General features: G+C 25.7%; 2 protein-coding genes across 3 annotated transcripts; both read right to left on the bottom strand.

Moving 5' to 3' along the window:
* Nucleotides 1-1,145: 1,145 nt before the first annotated feature.
* LOC111419814 (transcription initiation factor IIA subunit 1-like) lies at nucleotides 1,146-8,669 on the bottom strand. 2 transcript variants are annotated; one of them, XM_023052682.2, is made up of 4 exons: nucleotides 8,468-8,669; nucleotides 7,840-8,266; nucleotides 4,110-4,597; nucleotides 1,146-2,164 (listed from the first exon to the last, which is right to left on the bottom strand). In XM_023052682.2, exons 1-4 carry the CDS (start codon nucleotides 8,495-8,497, stop codon nucleotides 2,057-2,059), a joined length of 1,053 nt encoding a protein of 350 aa, XP_022908450.1. In that variant the 5' UTR covers nucleotides 8,498-8,669; the 3' UTR covers nucleotides 1,146-2,056. The 2 variants fall into 2 exon arrangements, with proteins under 2 accessions (XP_022908450.1, XP_071054578.1); XM_071198477.1 differs by lacking the exon at nucleotides 8,468-8,669 and adding an exon at nucleotides 8,323-8,444.
* A 4,764-nt stretch (nucleotides 8,670-13,433) lies between these two features.
* LOC111419815 (RNA polymerase III subunit C53) lies at nucleotides 13,434-18,198 on the bottom strand. Its single transcript, XM_071198557.1, has 6 exons — nucleotides 17,871-18,198; nucleotides 17,585-17,813; nucleotides 17,380-17,491; nucleotides 14,042-14,214; nucleotides 13,808-13,990; nucleotides 13,434-13,759 (listed from the first exon to the last, which is right to left on the bottom strand). The coding sequence occupies exons 1-6, from the start codon at nucleotides 17,990-17,992 to the stop codon at nucleotides 13,586-13,588; spliced, it is 993 nt and encodes a 330-aa protein (XP_071054658.1). The 5' UTR covers nucleotides 17,993-18,198; the 3' UTR covers nucleotides 13,434-13,585.
* Between the last annotated feature and the right edge of the window lie 4,573 nt (nucleotides 18,199-22,771).

Here is a 22,771-nt window from a genome sequence, read left to right as displayed (position 1 = left end):
GAATTTTATTTTAATGTTTAAAACGTTCTTTAACCCTATTAATATTTAAAAGGGAATTTATATTTTATTTCTTAAATTATAGCAAAGTTGCTTTTTATTTTGAACGATTTAAACGTTTTTTATTATTTACATTTAACTTTAATATTTTTATTTTATTTGAATTTGAATTTACATAATTTTAACACATTTTTCGTGACTTACAAAGCATTAAAAGAAAATTTGTGATATTAATATTTAAAAAAAGTGTACTTATTTATAGCTCATAGATTGTAGTGAACAGCGTTGTACAATAATTTCATTTTTTTTGTGGTTAACGAAACATTTTGTGATATAACTATTTAAGCTAGAAAAAAATAAGTGTAAATTGTTCATATTTAATTTTTGTCGGCAATAAGTTGTATATATATTTAATTTCAGTATTTTTCGCATTTAGCATTTGTATAAATATGTTAATAAAAATACAAATTTTTGTGATATTAACATTTAAACTAGGGTATATATTTTGATATCTCAATTTACAATCAACGTTGTACAATAATTTTAATATATTTTTGTGATGAAGTAAAAATATTTGTAGCTAGGTCATATTTCATTATAAATAGTAGTTTTTCATGGTTAATAATAAAAATACTTAACTTTTTGTATTAAATTTTGTGTATTTAATTTTCTGCAAGATCCAATTTCTCCCAAATTCTTTTATTTGACTTATTTTTAATTTAATTTATATTCAGAATCTCCATTAAGTTTTAAAAATTCGTATAAAATCCAGTTCTTGGAATATGAGTATGAAAATTTTTAATTTTTTGAGCCGTTTTGAAAAATCACTTCGATCAACAATTTGAAAATTGACAGATATTCTAATAAGAAACCTTCTAAAAGAGTTCGTTTTTGACATTTTTAACTAATTTTACTAATTTAAAATGAATTCCCGTTTATTGCATGGCTCCATATAGCATTTCTCGATTCATAGTGTCAAAAAAATCTGCTACATCTAAACTTATCTTGGTACTCGTTCAAGTTCTCCATCAGCTCCATACTTAAGGAGCTCTGTTGTGTTATTACAATTTAGTCTATGCTGCTTTACCTCCTCCAAGCTGGTTTTTGAAAGATAATGTTCAGACACTAATCAATTATAAAAAATGATCTATTGTTATTCAAGAATAAATTTATTCTGCAAACATAATTACACTGTATACAAATTTCCTATTTCTAGAATAACACAAAAATTAATTGGAAAATATGTAACGCGCGACGTAACAACACATTGACAGATGCTGACATGCGATCAAAAACACATACAAGTTATCTCATTTGTTCCCGATTACAGTTATTTTAGACGTATTTTAGCATCCCCCAAGCCCGCCTAAGTACTTTATTTTTTAGAGGCGAGGAATATGAATTAATTTCAGTGATATAAGGCCGTTAATTAAGGTCAATTATTTACTCGCTTTTTACACTTTATAAGTAAATTCATTTATATTAGTTCTTTTCTTATAGAAGAATAAAAATAAAATTAATAAGAACAAAGTTGAAACAGTTTGTTGTTTAAGTAACTATTGATTGCATTATTTATATAAGTGTTTAATATGTACATAAAAATTAATATATATAAGTATAACAAAAAAAGGAAAGAAAATGACATGGAAAATCGTGCGATTGTTAAATTAACAAAAAATTAAGATAAAGAATAATAAACAAAGCTCACTCATAACACTAATCATTCATTAATATATAATATTTATAAACCCTACAATAGATCAATCTACTTTTTTTTATACAACATTCAATAAATTTTGAGAAATGAAAGAATAAAAAAGATTTTTTGTGGAGTAATCTCAAAATTTATTGAATTAAAACCGTAGATTTCTCTGTCAATGCGCGTTTCTCGCTGCCCCAAGATAATAAACGAACAAAATAAAAAATCAAAGGGAATAAAGTTGAGTTTTTTGTTTCCGTTCCTATCGTTCCCAAAAAAGATAAAAACAAATGTATGGAAAATGACTGCGTGGCCTTATTATTAAAATTAATTAAAGTTATTATTATTCAATCCATTTCCTCACCATTCCGCATCACCAGTAGCTCTCTGAAACAAGTAATCTTCACCGTTCAGATTCATAATACCATCTTTCAAATGAAACTTCCATTTATTACGGTTCCTCGTTATCTATAAAATAAAAAAAATTTAATTACACAAATTTTTAATTGAAGAATTTTTTCGATATTTTTCATTAAATTTCAACATTATGAGTCAAAAGATATTTCAAAAGTATCGAATTACTCAAAACTTTCAAGAATATTAACCCATTTGCATCATTCAGAAAAATTTACTTAATAATATCGCTAATAAATTTTTTATAACTCGATCAGAGAAAAAATACAAGCAATGCTAAAGGACAACTATACGTGGGACACCTGTACATAAAGCTGGTTAACTAGATCTAGTATTACAACTAGAAGAGCCGTCCTGAGAAATGCACAGCTAATCTCGAATGTTTTTAGTTCGTAATAATTATTATTATACAGGGTCGCTGATATGTATGGAAATCTCCTAAAGTAAGATAGCTAGCAAATCTTAAAATGCAAAAGTTTTAGTGTTCTATTACAATAAAGACAAATTTAATATACAAAAAGTTATGACGAAACCAAGTTGTGTTTTCTTTAATGGAACAGCCTCTATATTATTCCATATTTCAGTTAAAAGACCGCGTTCCGATATCTATACCGCTCGTTATTTACCTGTGAGAAATCTAAAGTTGCGCACGCTGCAATTTTCTCGAATTTTTACTAATTAATATCATAAAAACTAATTAACCAATATTTGAAGGCGAGGTATCATTGGATTCGTATTTTCTAGCTCTATCAGAAAATCTTATAACATATAGGATGTTCCATTAAAAAAAAAAACAAAGTTGATCCATTTTCCGGAAAAACTAAAAATGATAAACAATTTTTTTAATGTGTTCTTAACGAGTGGTTTCGCGCCTTATTTCTTTATGTAGGTAAGATAAAGGCGCGACGTACTGTCTAGGACACACCATCTGTTCCGATTGGACGAACCCCTCCTCTCCCCGCATAGCTTATTTCTGTTTCTCTTTAATTTGTAATTGCATTAAATCGCTCTTAAAAAATTAGGGAGCCTTAATTTTGAAAAACTGATAACGGAATTTAACAACCGATATTATTTGACATATTTTGGTAAAAACCGTGTTGAAATCCGCCAGGTCGTTTTCGAAATAACCTCATCGTACTAAACCGCGATTTTCCGCGAAACTACATAGAATATCGAAAAAATAAAATATGCCCCACATTAAGAACACATCGGTTTACCACCAGTTCAAATTTGAAATTTTTTCGTCAAATAATTTTGGAGAAAAAAAATCGCAAATAGACAAAGTTCTCAAAAATCGGGTACTTTTTTCACTTAACTCGCGATAAAAAAAAAACCGCGGACCCGAAAATTTTCAAATTAACATGTGATACGCAGAAATGTTCACTGATTACAATAAACTTAACCTCAATTTTTTCCATCGAACGGTTACGAAGATATCGATCTCTAAAGTGAGGGGCCTTGACTTTTTGCATGGATAATAATTTCGTGTTAACGAAAAATAATTTTTTGTCCATATCTCTGGTATAACTAAAGATTTATTAAGCATGGGACTATTTAACTAATCAAAAATCCAATATGGCCGCCATAAGAAAAACAAAAGTCGGCGCTAATAACTTGGAAACAGATGAATATCGCTAGTTTCTGTTCAGACCAAAAAGCTAGTCTCAAAAAAGTGTCTTAATAACGTAACAGTTTAAAAGTAGTTACTTTAGGCGTTATCGACATTTTAAAAAAAATTAAAATCAACAAATTTCAGTTTTTTCAAAATATCTCAAAAACGAACAAAGTCAGGATGAATTTGAAATATGATTTGTTGCGAGCATTGAAATCTGGACACACAAAAAATTGGTCGTGACCTTCATATAACCTTGAAAATAAGGTCAGGGTCAAAAAATGTAAAATGTAACTTTCGCACAAAACACTTGGTGATAATGACCTAATAAAATTACGATGCAAATGGATTAAGATAAATGAAATAATTTTTTATTTCTCATATAACCTTGTCATATTGGCACACAACCACGTTTTCCGTATCAAAAAGATCTGTGGGATCCTCATCAGTAACATCATCTTCAGAATTAAGAGGTTCTTCTTCGGGTCCACCCTCATCGACTTCTTGTTCGTCCTCGTCTTTGTCGTCGTCGGCGTCTTCGGAGGCGTCATCGTCATCGGATCCATCTTCGTCATCATCGGACGTATCCATAGGGCCGTCAATTTGAAACACCAGTCCGCTGGATGTTGACGGACCCGGCTGCTGCATGTGAGCGTCGTCGTCGTCGTCGGAACAGTCTTGAGGCCCGTCACTTTGTATCACAGGTTTGTTTGCTATTTGTCTAACCACTTGCTGCTGTTGCGTTGCCGTTTGCTGCGCTTGGATTTGACCTTGAGGTTGACCTTGTGGCGTACTAAACGCCGCGTTTACGTGCTGTTGGAGTAGTGAGGATGCTATTGCTTGTGGGAGGCTCATTGTTGCTAACATAACTGGACCTAAATTAATTATAAGTTTTAATAAATAACACTGAAACATTTTCGGTGTCATTGTCTGGGGGGTGAGAAATTCCAAGTCAGGATGAAAGTACTTGGCCAATATAGTAAAACCTTCAAAGTCGCAAATATACCCTGACGCATATATATTTACACCACTATAAAATTGTACCACACTTATTACAAAAATTATAATATTATATGTACATAGTGAACTTTTTTTAAGCATTACTTTGGAAAGATCAAAAAGGTATCAAAAATTATATTTGCGTGAACAATCTTTTTCTTATCTTTACCTAAATTCAATAAAATATGTATTTAAATGCTTTATTTATAGTAATTTAAATATAACTTAAACATAGTAATTTTTAACTTTTATTTAATTAATAAATAATTAATAATAAATTTTCGGTTTTTGCCGATAGGGCGAAAACGGGGGGTTTTCGGTGCCTACTTTGATTGTAATTAGCTGATTAAGACTTTTAAAAAACACATTTTTTCTAGATTTTTTCTTTTACAACCATATGATTTGATATGTTCATCACATAAAGAGACTTATCCTCTATCAAAGTATGCAAAAATAATATATATAGCAACGAAACAAAAAACGATACAAACAAGCAAATATCATCAAATATCCTGTATATGTATTTTTTTTTATTTATTCGTATTTGTTATTCTCTCGCTCTAATATACTACCACTATATTATTATATACTTATATTAGAATACTCTTTTATAGTTACAATTTCTAGAACTCTCAAGTAAAGATGTTATTTTTCAGAGATTTTTTTTTTCAATTAGTCCAACTTTTTTTTTACATGGATGTATTAATGAAAATTATTTATTTAAGCCTTAGTCTTTGCTGAAGAATGAAATGAGAAATCATCATGATTCTTGCATTATAACTGAAAAACTAAGCAAACAAACATCAAGATAATGAAAGAAATATAAAAGAAGGTTTTACGATATTGACCTTATTGCCATGAAATTTTTCACCACCCAGAATGGTTGTTGCACTGTGTAATTAATAGGGCACGGAACTTTTGTAACAAAACGATACGATTTCCCCCCTCCACTTGTTCTCGGCAGACAATTTCATACAAAAGTTGTTCCAAATTAAATTCTAAAACGATTTTCTCAATAAAAAAATTTAAAAATATATAAAATTTTTTTTGAGATTACGTTCTTAATTATTGATCAAATCAAAAATTTTTATTAACAAAATTTGTTTAGAATTACTTCAGGAACAGTGTTTGTTAATACAATTTTTTGCTAACTTGAAATTTTAATTTCCCTCTGAATAGTATGCTATCAAAATTAATTATCTCAACAATTATTGCTTTTATTAAAAAATGTTTTAAATAAAATTTGTTTTAATTTCGATTTTGAATCAATTATCTTAATAAAAAATTTTTACATCTCTATTAATTAAGCAGCTAAGTATAATTGTGTATAAAAACGGAAAAATTGTTATTTTGAGGTTATCTCCTTAATTATTGATTAAATCAAAAAAAAATTGTTGACAAAGTTTGTTTAGAATTGTTTCAGGAACAATTTCTGTTAACACAATTTTTTTCTAACTTGAAATTTTAATTTCCCACTGAACAGTATGCTACAAAAATTAATATTATTGAGGTTATATCCTTATTGTTGATTTAATCAAAAAATTTTGTTAACAAAATTTGTTTAGAATTACTTCAGGAACAGTGTTTGTTAATACAATTTTTTGCTAATTTGAAATTTTAATTTCCCTCTGAATAGTATGCTATCAAAATTAATTATCTCAACAATTATTGCTTTTATTAAAAAATGTTTTAAATAAAATTTGTTTCAATTTCGATTTTGAATCAATTATCTTAATAAAAAATGTTTACATCTCTATTAATTAAGCAGCTAAGTATAATTATGTATAAAAACGGAAAAATTATTATTTTGAGGTTATCTCCTTAATTATTGATTAAATCAAAAAAAATTGTTGACAAAGTTTGTTTAGAATTGTTTCAGGAACAATTTCTGTTAACACAATTTTTTTCTAACTTGAAATTTTAATTTCCCACTGAACAGTATGCTACAAAAATTAATATTTTTGAGGTTATATCCTTATTGTTGATTTAATCAAAAAATTTTGTTATCAAAATTTGTTTAGAATTACTTCAGGAACAGTGTTTGTTAATACAATTTTTTGCTAACTTGAAATTTTAATTTCCCTCTGAATAGTATGCTATCAAAACTAATTATCTCAACAATTATTACTTTTATTAAAAAATGTTTTAATTAAAATTTGTTTCAATTTCGATTTTGAATCAATTATCTTAATAAAATTTTTTTACATCTCTATTAATTAAGCAGCTAACTATAATTATGTATAAAAACGGAAAAAATATTATTTTGAGGTTATCTCCTTAATTATTGATTAAATCAAAAAAAATTGTTGACAAAGTTTGTTTAGAATTGTTTCAGGAACAATTTCTGTTAACACAATTTTTTCTAACTCGAAATTTTAATTTCCCACTGAACAGTATGCTACAAAAATTAATATTATTGAGGTTATATCCTTATTGTTGATTTAATCAAAAAATTTTGTTAACAAAATTTGTTTAGAATTACTTCAGGAACAGTGTTTGTTAATACAATTTTTTGCTAACTTGAAATTTTAATTTCCCTCTGAATAGTACGCTATCAAAATTAATTATCTCAACGATTATTGCTTTTATTAAAAAATGTTTTAAATAGAATTTGTTTCAATTTCGATTTTGAATCAATTATCTTAATAAAAAATTTTTACATATCTATTAATTAAGCAGCTAAGTATAATTATGTATAAAAACGGAAAAAATATTATTTTGAGGTTATCTCCTTAATTATTGATTAAATCAAAAAAAATTGTTGACAAAGTTTGTTTAGAATTGTTTCAGAAACAATTTTTGTTAACACAATTTTTTTCTAACTTGAAATTTTAATTTCCCACTGAACAGTATGCTACAAAAATTAATATTATTGATTTAATCAAAAAATTTTGTTAACAAAATTTGTTTAGAATTACTTCAGGAACAGTGTTTGTTAATACAATTTTTTGCTAACTTGAAATTTTAATTTCCCTCTGAATAGTATGCTATCAAAATTAATTATCTCAACAATTATTGCACAATTATTCCCACTGAACAGTATGCTGTTCTTTTAATCAAGATTTTCTGAGAACGAGTGGAGGGGGGAAATAATAATAATAATAAATTTGTTATGTACCTGTAAGAACTTTTGATAGTTGATTCCCTTGAAGGGCATTAGCCGGTACTTGAATAGTAAAAACTCTGGCTGCATTTTCACCACCGGGTTGTGCAGGTAAAGTGACTTGAATGGGAACCATTTGTTTATCATGGATTTGAGGTACAGCTGCCGTTTGGACATGATTATTGGGAGGAACTTGACCGACAACTTGTTTCACTTGCTGTGGTTGTGGTTTTTGGAAGCCGTTGGCTAACACAACATCATTAAGTTTTTTTGCACTTTGCTTATCTATTTCACTTTGGTTATCGACAGCTTTTGTAGAACGCAGTTTGTTCTCCCAGATTCCTCTTAATTCTTGGAGGACTTGTTCGTCGACGCCTTCCTCAAGAAATAAATCTCTAACTCCATTAATAACATCGTCAATTACCTCCAGATACACTTTAAGCTGTAAAATGAATTAAGAAATTTTTTTTTGGTACAGTTTTGGTTAAGAAAAATTACCGAAGATTTTAGAATGGACATAATTAAGGGTTTATTAGTGGCTGATAATCTAAAATTTAACTGGGAGAACTCGACAGGATCGCCATTGACATTCAAAAGTGACTTATCTGTCCGGAATTAGGTGGTTTATTAGTTTTCTACTTACAACGGCAGATTTACACAACGATGATGCCATAATAAATAAAATTAATTAATTAATCAGATTCAACGACAATTTAATTATTCATCGTCTTGCACTTTCTCCGAATTTATGCCATTTTGTAAGTAAACACATAACCCATAACCGCAACAAGTACCACACTGAATTTAGCCGCGAACATATAATCACTTCGCTATGTTGCCAGTTTGTAAAATTCTCCTATTATTATAAATAAATAAATTTCTTAAATTCAAACAAACGTTTTTAATACTTTACTTGATTAATTATATAATTCATTCCCGCACAATTCACATAAATATAACGATTAATGCGTTTAATAACGCTTTGTGAGCGGCTAACTTCATTACAATGGAAGATTCCTTTTGAAATTAATCATTATTTCAGTAATTTTCGTACGCTTGAAAAACATAAACATCATAATAACATTTTTTAAGCTTTCCTTTCATACGTGTACACGATAAGAAAATAATCTTTTTACGACTAATTTTTATTGTGATGCCATCTAGGAATAAATAGATTAATTACAAACAATTATTTTTGTAATTAGTTAAAGAGAGGAGTGATAATGCTCAATACTTCATTTATAGAACTACTAAGCAACTTCAGTATGAGATGTTTCGTTCTTGCTTAATAAGTTGCTTACCCTTTAGGCGCATTTATTTAAACTTTATCTTTATATATGTTACCGTTAATCTGTATAATTTAGGTACTCTATACAATGTTTAGTTAATGTATAAAATACTCAAGGTTTATAGAACATAAGGTTACCTCATTCCCTATGCCTCTGTAGTATCGATTATTACCCCGCAAATTGACGTCACTGGTTCGATACAGTCAGAATAAAAGATAGCCTATACATGTGCCTATACGTGACAACACGATGCGAGGTTTAATATTTTATATAGACTGTACCACAATATAGGTGGTGTTGTGTTGTTCATAGAACCAGCTACGTCACTGACCCACCTTGCCTCTCAGAGGAGGAGAATCGGTATTGGGTAACCTTATGTTCTATAGACCTTGTAAAATACTTGGGAAGACTTAAAATACTTTACCTAGGTAATGTATACAATTCTTAGGGATTACAATAATAATAATAATAGTTTATTGGAAATTAAAATTTCAAGTTAGCAAAAAATTGTATTAACAAACACTGTTCCTGAAGTAATTCTAAACAAATTTTGTTAACAAAATTTTTTGATTAAATCAACAATAAGGATATAACCTCAAAAATATTAATTTTTGTAGCATACTGTTCAGTGGGAAATTAAAATTTCGAGTTAAAAAAAAATTGTGTTAACAAAAATTGTTCCTGAAACAATTCTAAACAAACTTTGTCAACACTTTTCTTTGATTTAATCAATAATTAAGGAGATAACCTCAAAATAATAATTTTTCCGTTTTTACACATAATTACACTTAGATGCTTAATTAATAGAGATGTAAACATTTTTTATTAAGATAATTGATTCAAAATCGAAATTGAAACAAATTTTATTTAAAACATTTTTTAATAAAAACAATAATTGTTGAGATAATTAATTTTGACGGCATACTATTCAGAGGGAAATTAAAATTTCAAGTTAGAAAAAAATTGTGTTAACAAAAATTGTTCCTGAAACAATTCTAAACAAACTTTGTCAACAATTTTTTTTGATTTAATCAATAATTAAGGAGATAACCTCAAAATAATAATTTTTCAGTTTTTAAACATAATTATACTTAGCTGCTTAATTAATAGAGATGTAAAAGTTTTTTATTAAGATAATTGATTCAAAATCGAAATTGAAACAAATTTTATTTAAAACATTTTTTAATAAAAGCAATAATTGTTGAGATAATTAATTTTGACGGCATACTATTCAGAGGGAAATTAAAATTTCAAGTTAGCAAAAAATTGTATTAACAACACTGTTCCTGAAGTAATTCTAAACTAATTTTGTTAACAAAATTTTTTGATTAAATCAACAATAAGGGTATAACCTCAATAATATTAATTTTTGTAGCATACTGTTCAGTGGGAAATTAAAATTTCGAGTTAGAAAAAAATTGTGTTAACAAAAACTGTTCCTGAAACAATTCTAAACAAACTTTGTCAACAATTTTTTTTGATTTAATCCATAATTAAGGAGATAACGTCAAAATAATAATTTTTCCGTTTTTATGCATAATTATACTTAGATGCTTAATTAATAGAGATGTAAAAATTTTTTATTAAGATAATTGATTCAAAATCGAAATTGAAACAAATTTTATTTAAAACATTTTTAATAAAAGCAATAATTGTTGAGATAATTAATTTTGATAGCATACTATTCAGAGGGAAATTAAAATTTCAAGTTAGCAAAAAATTGTATTAACAAACACTGTTCCTGAAGTAATTCTAAACAAATTTTGTTAAGAAATTTTTTTGATTAAATCAACATTAGGGATATAACCTCAATAATATTAATTTTTGTAACATACTGTTCAGTGGGAAATTAAAATTTCAAGTTAGAAAAAAATTGTGTTAACAAAAATTGTTCCTGAATCAATTCTAAACAAACTTTGTCAACAATTTTTTTTGATTTAATCAATAATTAAGGAGATAACCTCAAAATAATAATTTTTCCGTTTTTATACATAATCATACTTAGCTGCTTAATTAATAGAGATGTAAAAATTTTTTATTAAGATAATTGATTCAAAATCGAAATTGAAACAAATTTTATTTAAAACATTTTTTAATAAAAGCAATAATTGTTGAGATAATTAATTTTGATAGCATACTATTCAGAGGGAAATTAAAATTTCAAATTAGCAAAAAATTGTATTAACAAACACTGTTCCTGAAGTCATTTTAAACAAATTTTGTTAACAAATTTTTTTGATTAAATCAACAATAAGGATATAACCTCAAAAATATTAATTTTTGTAGCATAATGTTCAGTGGGAAATTAAAATTTCAAGTTAGAAAAAAATTGTGTTAACAAAAATTGTTCCTGAAACAATTCTAAACAAACTTTGTCAACAATTTTTTTTGATTTAATCAATAATTAAGGAGATAACCTCAAAATAATAATTTTTCCGTTTTTATGCATAATTATACTTAGATGCTTAATTAATAGAGATGTAAAAAATTTTTATTAAGATAATTGATTCAAAATCGAAATTGAAACAAATTTTATTTAAAACATTTTTTAATAAAAACAATAATTGTTGAGATAATTAATTTTGATAGCATACTATTCAGAAGGAAATTAAAATTTCAAGTTAGCAAAAAAATGTATTAACAAACACTGTTCCTGAAGTAATTCTAAACAAATTTTGTTAACAAAAATTTTTGATTAAATAAACAATAAGGATATAACCTCAAAATATTAATTTTTGTAGCATACTGTTCAGTGGGAAATTAAAATTTCGAGTTAGAAAAAAATTGTGTTAACAAAAATTGTTCCTGAAACAATTCTAAACAAACTTTGTCAACAATCTTTTTTGATTTAATCAATAATTAAGGAGATAAATTCAAAATAATAATAATTTTCCGTTTTTATACATAATCATACTTAGCTGCTTAATTAATAGAGATGTAAAAAATTTTTATTAAGATAATTGATTCAAAATCGAAATTGAAACAAATTTTATTTAAAACATTTTTTAATAAAAACAATAATTGTTGAGATAATTAATTTTGATAGCATACTATTCAGAGGGAAATTAAAATTTCAAGTTAGCAAAAAATTGTATTAACAAACACTGTTCCTGAAGTAATTCTAAACAAATTTTGTTAACAAAATTTTTTGATTAAATCAACAATAAGGATGTAACCTCAAAAATATTAATTTTTGTAGCATAATGTTCAGTGGAATTTCAAGTTAGAAAAAAATTGTGTTAACAAAAATTGTTCCTGAAACAATTCTAAACAAACTTTGTCAACAATTTTTTTTGATTTAATCCATAATTAAGGAGATAACGTCAAAATAATAATTTTTACGTTTTTATGCATAATTATACTTAGATGCTTAATTAATAGAGATGTAAAAATTTTTTATTATGATAATTGATTCAAAATTGAAATTGAAACAAATTTTATTTAAAACATTTTTTAATAAAAGCAATAATTGTTGAGATAATTAATTTTGATAGCATACTATTCAGAGGGAAATTAAAATTTCAAGTTAGAAAAAAATTGTATTAACAAACACTGTTCCTGAAGTAATTCTAAACAAATATTGTTAATAAAAATTTTTGATTTGATCAATAATTAAGAACATAATCTCAAAAAATTTGTATATATATATTTTTTTATTGAGATAATCGTATAAAGATTAGGAAGAACAATACGATTTTGGACAAAACAAAAACATTCAATGTCTTTGGTGGACCTGAAGAAGGCCTTCGATAGCATCTGGTTGAAGAACATTACGCGGATTCTGCAAGAACACGGGACTAATTACAAGTACATTAAGGTGATTGAACAGCTAAATACGAACAATAAAACACGCATAAAGACAAAAGGGAATCTAACCCAGGAAGTACCTATAACAGCAGGGATTCAATGCCATTCCTATTCAATCTGATTATGGATAAAATAATTTAAAGCGTCGACGAAGTTAGGTAAGCTTCTTCAGGTCCACCAAAGACATGGAAAAGGTTTATTGAATTCTATGGCTTTTTTTGAAGATCTGTTTTGTCTAAAACCATATTGTTCTTCCTTAAATTTTATACTCTGGGATAGCTTCGTCGTGATAGTTTTTGACAATTCAGATTTTACAATAAAATATATAGGGTGCCATTTAAAAAATTGGTTGTGACCTTCATATAACCTTGAAAATAAGGTCAAGGTCAAAAAAGTTATCCCCCTTAATTAATTTTTGATGTAAAGGGTCCAGAGAAGTATGGAGGTAAAGATTCAATTTGAAGAGAAGAGTATATAATACAATAAAAATCATTTTTTAATAATAATAAAAAATTATTTAAAAAAATATTTATTTATATCCTACACTATTATCAAGTAGAAATTTATAATAATAAATAAACAGAAGCTTATAATAGGATAACATTCTTCTCTACACAATCCATTATATTCAATTTAACTAAATACTCAATGATTCTCCAAACAAATTATAACAGTTCCTTTTTGATAACATTTTTCCCTGTAACTATTTTTTGTGTAGATTTCTGTTCGAATAAATTTTTCCAAGAAGGTAATAACATGTACTTATCATTAATATTGCCTAACGTTGAAACATCTTGACCAAAAGATAATTTTAAATTTTCAGGAACATAAACAAGCTCCTAAAAATTATTATGATAACGAAAAGTTTTATTATAATTTCAAATTACCTCTTTGAAGCTATTTTCTCCGATCGATTCCATCAAGTAAACCATATTTCCAATATTTACCTCAACTTTCCCGGATTGTCGGAGTTTTATCGTTCCTATTTGCCCTTCATTCATATGCGATAAATTATAATCAACTTTTTTATCGTTTTCGTCGAAACCTTTACCAGACAATGAATTTGGCATCTAAGAAAAATCATTTAATTTTTTTTTATTAATACGAAATTGTACCATCACCTTTATTAGCGATAAAGACGGATGTTCGTCATCGTAAATTTGATATTTTCCTAAATTAAATAGACTATTTACTTGAGAAGTATCCGTAGAACATTTTAATTCATTTTCGGATTTTAATTTAACACCGTTTAATATTTGTGCTGATTTATTGCGATACGATTTTAAAAAACTTTCTAAAATTATATATAATAATCAATATAAATTATTCTTTTTCGGTATTATTATATACAGAGTGATTCAGTTTTTATTCGGGAACCTTTACTAAAAGATAAGAAAAAAAATATACCTAAATAACTTAAGTTTTTTATATAAACGATCCTATATTTATATAAAAAACTGAAACTTTAGCTGAACTTGTCAAATGCCTTTTCGCAATACATTAAAATTATATTTTGAATTGTTGATGTAGGAGTTAGTAAATTCTTATAGCCGAAATAAAAAATAAAATGTAAATTTTTGGCTCAACTTTGATCGCTCATAGCGCGAAAATAAAAGAGTTGCGAACCTATGTTATTTTGGCAAGTACTACACCCTAGTAAAGTTTCCTGATTAAAAACTGAACCACCCTGTATACAGGGTGAGTTATTAATATCCCGGCGGACGATAGTTAATAAACCGATTGAGAAAGGAAAAAATTTTTTATACAAAAGTTGTTTGACTCACCATGTTCTATTACGTAAAATTATTTTCACTTATACAGGATGTTCCATTTAGGCGTAACAGAGAGTATTTAATTTTTTTTAATGAAACACCTTGTATATTTTATCATATTATGAATACAATTAAATTTGTTTATACAACCGTATATGTTATTAACTCATAGCGTTCATAGTTCCTGAGATATTCAATTATTTTTCCAAAATGAATTCCAAATTTTGCCTTAAAACTATGTTAGATAATAGTTAAAGCCAGTTAGTATCCAAAGATACACATATACAGCGTGTTTATAAAGCTTAGTTACTTTATATGTTTTTCAAACGGCTTTTTCTTAAGTTTTTTAAATGGAACATCCTGTATAATGTGTGATGTGTATGTCATATGTCTTACTTTAGTAATTTTCTTGATATTTAGAATTTAAAGAAAAATGTGTCATAAAATATGTCATTATTGTACTTAATATTATATTCTATTTTTATCAGTTTTTTCCTTTTATTGTTTGATTAATATTTTATAAAGTAAAATAATTTTCACATGTTAAGAGATACCTTAAGAGATAAATGGGTGGCATTTTGAACAACTTCTAAATACTAATTAATTGAATACCTACTTGTTGAGCAACGATTAGTAAATGTTTATAGTTTGTTGCTGCATTTCCTTTACTAATTAAAAACAGGATTTATTGTTCTGAATAAAAGACAGAATGTTTTTCATTTTCTTTAAAAAAACTAAAACTTAAGAAAAAGCCATTTGAAAAACATCAAGAATAACTAAGCTTTATAAACACGCTGTATAATGTATCTAATATTTTTGGATACTCTCATCTACCTACTGGCTTTGACTATTATCTGACATAGTTTCAAGGCAAAAATGTCGCTTTTGACATATTTTATTACTAGGGCACGGAACTTTTGTAACAAAACGATACGATTTCGCCCCTCCACTCGTTCTCGGCAGAAAATTTCATACAATAGTTGTTCTAAATTAAATTCTAAAACGATTTTCTCAATAAAAAAATATATAAAAATATATATATAAAATTTTTTTTGAGATTATGTTCATAATTATTGATCAAATCAAAAAATTTTGTTAACAAAATTTGTTCAGAATTACTTCAGGAACAGTGTTTGTTAATACAATTTTTTGCTAACTTAAAATTTTAATTTCCCTCTGAATAGTATGCTATCAAAATTAATTATCTCAACAATTATTGTTTTTATTAAAAAATGTTTTAAATAAAATTTGTTTCAATTTCGATTTTGAATCAATTATCTTAATAAAAAATTTTTACATCCCTATTAATTAAGCATCTAAGTATAATTATGCATAAAAACGGAAAAATTATTATTTTGAGGTTATCTCCTTAATGATTGATTAAATCAAAAAAAAAATGTTGACAAAGTTTGTTTAGAATTGTTTCAGGAACAATTTTTATTAACACAATTTTTTTCTAACTTGAAATTTTAATTTCCCACTGAACAGTATGCTACAAAAATTAATATTTTTAAGGTTATATCGTTATTGTTGATTTAATCAAAAAATTTTGTTAACAAAATATGTTTAGAATTACTTCAGGAACAGTGTTTGTTAATACAATTTTTTGCTAACTTGAAATTTTAATTTCCCTCTGAATAGTATGCTATCAAAATTAATTATCTCAACAATTATTGTTTTTATTAAAAAATGTTTTAAATAAAATTTGTTTCAATTTCGATTTTGAATCAATTATCTTAATAAAAAATTTTTACATCTCTATTAATTAAGCATCTAAGTATAATTATGCATAAAAACGGAAAAATTATTATTTTGAGGTTATCTCCTTAATTATTGATTAAATCAAAAAAAAATGTTGACAAAGTTTGTTTAGAATTGTTTCAGGAACAATTTTTGTTAACACAATTTTTTTTTACTTGAAATTTTAATTTCGCATTGAACAGTATGCTATAAAAATTAATATTTTTGAGGTTATATCGTTATTGTTGATTTAATCAAAAAATTTTGTTAACAAAATTTGTTTAGAATTACTTCAGGAACAGTGTTCGTTAATACAATTTTTTGCTAACTTGAAATTTTAATTTCCCTCTATCATAATTAATTATCTCAACAATTATTGCTTTTATTAAAAAATGTTTTAAATAAAATTTGTTTCAATTTCGATTTTGAATCAATTACCTTAATAAAATTTTTTTACATCCCTATTAATTAAGCATCTAAGTATAATTATACATAAAAACGGAAAAATTATTATTTTGAGGTTATCTCCTTAATTATAGATTAAATCAAAAAAAAATGTTGACAAAGTTTGTTTAGAATTGTTTCAGGAACAATTTTTGTTAACACAATTTTTTTCTAACTTGAAATTTTAATTTCCCACTGAACAGTATGCTGTTCTTTTAATCAAGATTTTCTGAGAACGAGTGGAGGGGGGAATCGTATCGTTTTGTTACAAAAGTTCCGTGCTCTGTTTATTACACAATTTTCTTTAAATTCTAAATATCAGGAAAACTATTAAAGTTAGACATATGGAACTTGATGGGCAACTTGATGTTCTATATCTTTTAATTTTACATAATAGCAAGTGGTGAGTCAAACAACTTTTATATAAAACACTTTTTTCTTTCTCATACAATTTAGTAACTATCGACCGCTGGGATACCAATAACTCACCTGTATATATTTACCATTATTAGCATGTAGAGGTAATCTAATAGGTTGATATTCGCCTTCTTCTTCAGATGTGTCATCATCTTTATTAACAAGGGGATCATAATCCATTTTCTCATCATCTGTGTTCTAAAAATAAGTTATAATAAATTGATCAATATATTTTAAAATTGATATTATTTTGATCAAAGTTTTTTATTTAAATCCAACCTATAAATATACCTCCCAAGTCCATTTTTTCTTAATTTTTGGTGTCTCTGATTGAGTATCAACATCTCTAGTGTAATCTCTTCGTTCAAACCCACTTGTTTGGCGTCGCTCCCCAGACCCAAAACCTTGAGAAAACACCCCTGATACTTGAATATTTTTTGGTTGTTCTTTGCGAAAGTTTTGCCTATTAGCGTGTCGATCTCGTTTTTGTTTGACTTGTTCTTGAACTAACTTGATCATCCTAAAAGTAACAATTAATTAGAAATGAAAATAATTAAACTGACAGCTTAAAGAGTACTCTTTTGATTTATCTTTATTTCGGACCACATTTAAATTGGGTTTATATATTTTCTTTGGTTTACTCGCGCCAAGGCTTAAATCCCGTTTCATGGTTAACGAAGTAAGTCTGTGATGTTCCATTTCTTACAATATTTGAGTTCACTTTCAACCTAAATGATGCGCTTTTTATGCACATAGACTAAGATCGATCTGTTGAATTAAGGAAATAATAAATAAAAATAAAGTTACTTAAAAAAACTATAAAAAGACGTGAGTTTGTTACTATCTCTTTTAATGTGATTTCTAGGTTATGTTTCAGATGTGTGAAATTAGTTAAATGACAGATCTAGGAATTTTTGGTTTATTTTGTTACCAAACACGTCAATTATGCCAACCTAAATATGGTTTGAAAATATTAAATGAAAATTTTAACTTAAAATATTGTAACTGCGAAGTTCTACAGACTTGGATTTAAAACTTTATCGAATCTGCTTTTTATTTCATAATGATATCTCAATTCGGTCTTGAGATATGAGTTTTTAAAATTTATATTTCGACTAACAAATAACATTATAATAAATTATTATTAAATAATAATACTTTATTGTATTTATTACAGATTTTTTAAACATAAAATGCAATTTAGAATAATGATAAAAACAATAATTGTTGAGATAATTAATTTTGATAGCATACTATTCAGAGGGAAATTAAAATTTCAAGTTTGCAAAAAATTGTATTAACAAACACTGTTCCTGAAGTAATTCTAAACAAATTTTGTTAACAAAATGTTTTGATTATATCAACAATAAGGATATAACCTCAATAACATTAATTTTTGTAGCATACTGTTCAGTGGGAAATTAAAATTTCGAGTTAGAAAAAATTGTGTTAACAGAAATTGTTCCTGAAACAATTCTTAACAAATTTTATCAACAATTTTTTTTGATTTAATCAATAATTAAGGAGGATAACCTCAAAATAATAATTTTTCCGTTTTTATGCATAATTATACTTAGCTGCTTAATTAATGGAGATGTAAAATTTTTTTATTAAGATAATTGATTCAAAATCGAAATTGAAACAAATTTTATTTAAAACATTTTTTAATAAAAACAATAATTGTTGAGATAATTAATTTTGATAGCATACTATTCAGAGGGAAATTAAATTTTCAAGTTAGCAAAAAATTGTATTAACAAACACTGTTCCTGAAGTAATTCTAAACAAATTTTGTTAACAAAATGTTTTGATTAAATCAACAATAAGGATATAACCTCAATAACATTAATTTTTGTAGCATACTGTTCAGTGGGAAATTAAAATTTCGAGTTAGAAAAAATTGTGTTAACAGAAATTGTTCCTGAAACAATTCTTAACAAATTTTATCAACAATTTTTTTTGATTTAATCAATAATTAAGGAGGATAACCTCAAAATAATAATTTTTCCGTTTTTATGCATAATTATACTTAGCTGCTTAATTAATGGAGATGTAAAATTTTTTTATTAAGATAATTGATTCAAAATGGAAATTGAAACAAATTTTATTTAAAACATTTTTTAATAAAAACAATAATTGTTGAGATAATTAATTTTGATAGCATACTATTCAGAGGGAAATTAAAATTTCAAGTTAGCAAAAAATTGTATTAACAAACACTGTTCCTGAAGTAATTTTAAACAAATTTTGTTAACAAAATGTTTTGATTAAATCAACAATAAGGATATAACCTCAAAAATATTAATTTTTGTAGCATACTGTTCAGTGGGAAATTAAAATTTCGAGTTAGAAAAAAATTGTGTTAACAAACATTGTTCCTGAAACAATTCTAAACAAACTTTGTCACCAATTTTTTTTGATTTAACCAATAATTAAGGAGATAACCTCAAAATAATAAATTTTCCGTTTTTATACATAATTATATTTAGCTGCTTAATTAATAGAGATGTAAAATTTTTTTATTAAGATAATAGATCAAAATCGAAATTGAAACAATTTTATTTAAAACATTTTTTAATAAAAGCAATAATCGTTGAGATAATTAATTTTGATAGCATACTATTCAGAGGGAAATTAAAATTTCAAGTTAGCAAAGAATTGTATTAACAAACACTGTTTCTGAAGTAATTCTAAACAAATTTTGTTAACAAAATTTTTTGATTAAATCAACAATAAGGATACAACCTCAATAATATTAATTTTTGTAGCATACTGTTCAGTGAGAAATTAAAATTTCGAGTTAGAAAAAAATTGTGTTAACAAAAATTGTTCCTGAAACAATTCTAAACAAACTTTGTCAACATTTTTTTTTGATTTAATCAATAATTAAGGAGATAACCTCAAAATAATAATTTTTCCGTTTTTATGCATAATTCTACTTAGATGCTTAATTAATAGAGATGTAAAAATTTTTTATTAAGACAATTGATTCAAAATCGAAATTGAAACAAATTTTATTTAAAACATTTTTTAATAAAAACAATAATCGTTGAGATAATTAATTTTGATAGCATACTATTCAGAGGGAAATTAAAATTTCAAGATAGCAAAAAATTGTATTAACAAACACTGTTCCTGAAGTAATTCTAAACAAATTTTGTTAACATAATTTTTTGATTAAATCAACAATAAGGATATAACCTCAATAATATTAATTTTTGTAGCATACTGTTCAGTGGGAAATTAAAATTTCAAGTTAGAAAAAAATTGTGTTAAGAAAAATTGTTCCTGAAACAATTCTAAACAAACTTTGTCAACAATTTTTTTTGATTTAATTAATAATTAAGGAGATAACCACAAAATAATAATTTTTCCGTTTTTATACATAATTATACTTAGCTGCTTAATTAATAGAGATGTAAAAATTTGTTATTAAGATAATTGATTCAAAATTGAAATTGAAACAAATTTTATTTAAAACATTTTTTAATAAAAGCAATAATTGTTGAGATAATTAATTTTGATAGCATACTATTCAGAGGGAGAGTAAAATTTCAAGTTGGCAAAAAATTGTATTAACAAACACTGTTCCTGAAGTAATTCTAAACAAATTTTGTTAACAAATTTTTTTGATTAAATCAACAATAAGGATATAACCTCAATAATATTAATTTTTTAGCATACTGTTCAGTGGGAAATTAAAATTTCGAGTTAGAAAAAAATTGTGTTCACAAAAATTGTTCCTGAAACAATTCTAAACAAACTTTGTCAACAATTTTTTTTGATTTAATCAATAATTAAGGAGATAACCTCAAAATAATAAATTTTCCGTTTTTATACATAATTATACTTAGCTGCTTAATTAATAGAGATGTAAAAATTTGTTATTAAGATAATTGATTCAAAATTGAAATTGAAACAAATTTTATTTAAAACATTTTGTAATAAAAGCAATAATTGTTGAGATAATTAATTTTGATAGCATACTATTCAGAGGGAGAGTAAAATTTCAAGTTGGCAAAAAATTGTATTAACAAACACTGTTCCTGAAGTAATTCTAAACAAATTTTGTTAACAAAATTTTTTGATTAAATCAACAATAATGATATAACCTCAATAATATTAATTTTTTTAGCATACTGTTCAGTGGGAAATTAAAATTTCGAGTTAGAAAAAAATTGTGTTAACAAAAATTGTTCCTGAAACAATTCTAAACAAACTTTGTCAACAATTTTTTTTGATTTAATCAATAATTAAGGAGATAACCTCAAAATAATAAATTTTCCGTTTTTATACATAATTATACTTAGCTGCTTAATTAATAGAGATGTAAAAATTTTTTATTAAGATAATTGATTCAAAATCGAAATTGAAACAAATTTTATTTAAAACATTTTTTAATAAAAGCAATAATCGTTGAGATAACTAATTTTGATAGCATACTATTCAGGGGGAAATTAAAATTTCAAGTTAGCAAAAAATTGTATTAACAAACACTGTTCCTGAAGTAATTTTAAACAAATTTTGTTAACAAAATTTTTTGATTAAATCAACAATAAGGATATAACCTCAAAAATAATAATTTTTGTAGCATACTGTTCAGTGGGAAATTAAAATTTCGAGTTAGAAAAAAATTGTTCTTGAAACAATTCTAAACAAACTTTGTCAACAATTTTTTTTGATTTAATCAATAATTAAGGAGATAATCTCAAAATAATAAATTTTCCGTTTTTATGCATAATTATACTTAGATGCTTAATTAATAGAGATGTAAAAATTTTTCATAAATTATACGAAATGTTCAAAAAATCGTATCGACTCTATTTTGGTTCTTATCGTATTTCTGGTTCTAAATGATAACACCTTAATTATAGAACGCGAATGGACCACAGCGAAGAATTGGCAAAAACATAACAAAAGCCATAAACTCCTACTATATTCCACTATCTTCATCCCCGTGGCGTTGTACGAATCCGCAACCTAATAAATAAACAAATAGAGAACCGGCTGCTGGCAGTTGAAATTGATTAAACTAGATCGAGTGCGAAATAAGGACATACGAAAGATGATGATAGTCGACCAAGTCCAAAAAAGAGATCTTTGGACCTGATAATATCCTCTTTGAGAGCGATTTTTAAAAAGAAAGGAAAACTAAACGCAGATATTATAAGATTATTATATATAATGATGATGAGGACGATATTTGTGTTTAATTGGTATTAGTAATTATTTTGTTTAAAATTGTGTTTATTTTTTGATCAAGTTTCAGTTTTTATATTTTTTTAATTTTTAGAAAACACCATAGTTCAATGGTATAGCCAAAATTAATATAAATATTTTATTGCAATATGTAGATTAAGAGTGGGTCATGGGTTGTTCCCGTCATATTTGCATCATATTAGTTTGGCTTAAATCATATTCTTTTTGGGCGTTTAATTTAGTTTAGTAATTTCCCTACATATAAAGAATAAGAAGAAG

This window comes from Onthophagus taurus, chromosome 8 (assembly GCF_036711975.1).
Source record: "Onthophagus taurus isolate NC chromosome 8, IU_Otau_3.0, whole genome shotgun sequence".
Lineage (NCBI taxonomy): Eukaryota > Metazoa > Arthropoda > Insecta > Coleoptera > Scarabaeidae > Onthophagus > Onthophagus taurus.
Note: the sequence above shows the minus strand (reverse complement) of the source record. Positions and strands in the feature narration are given on the sequence as shown.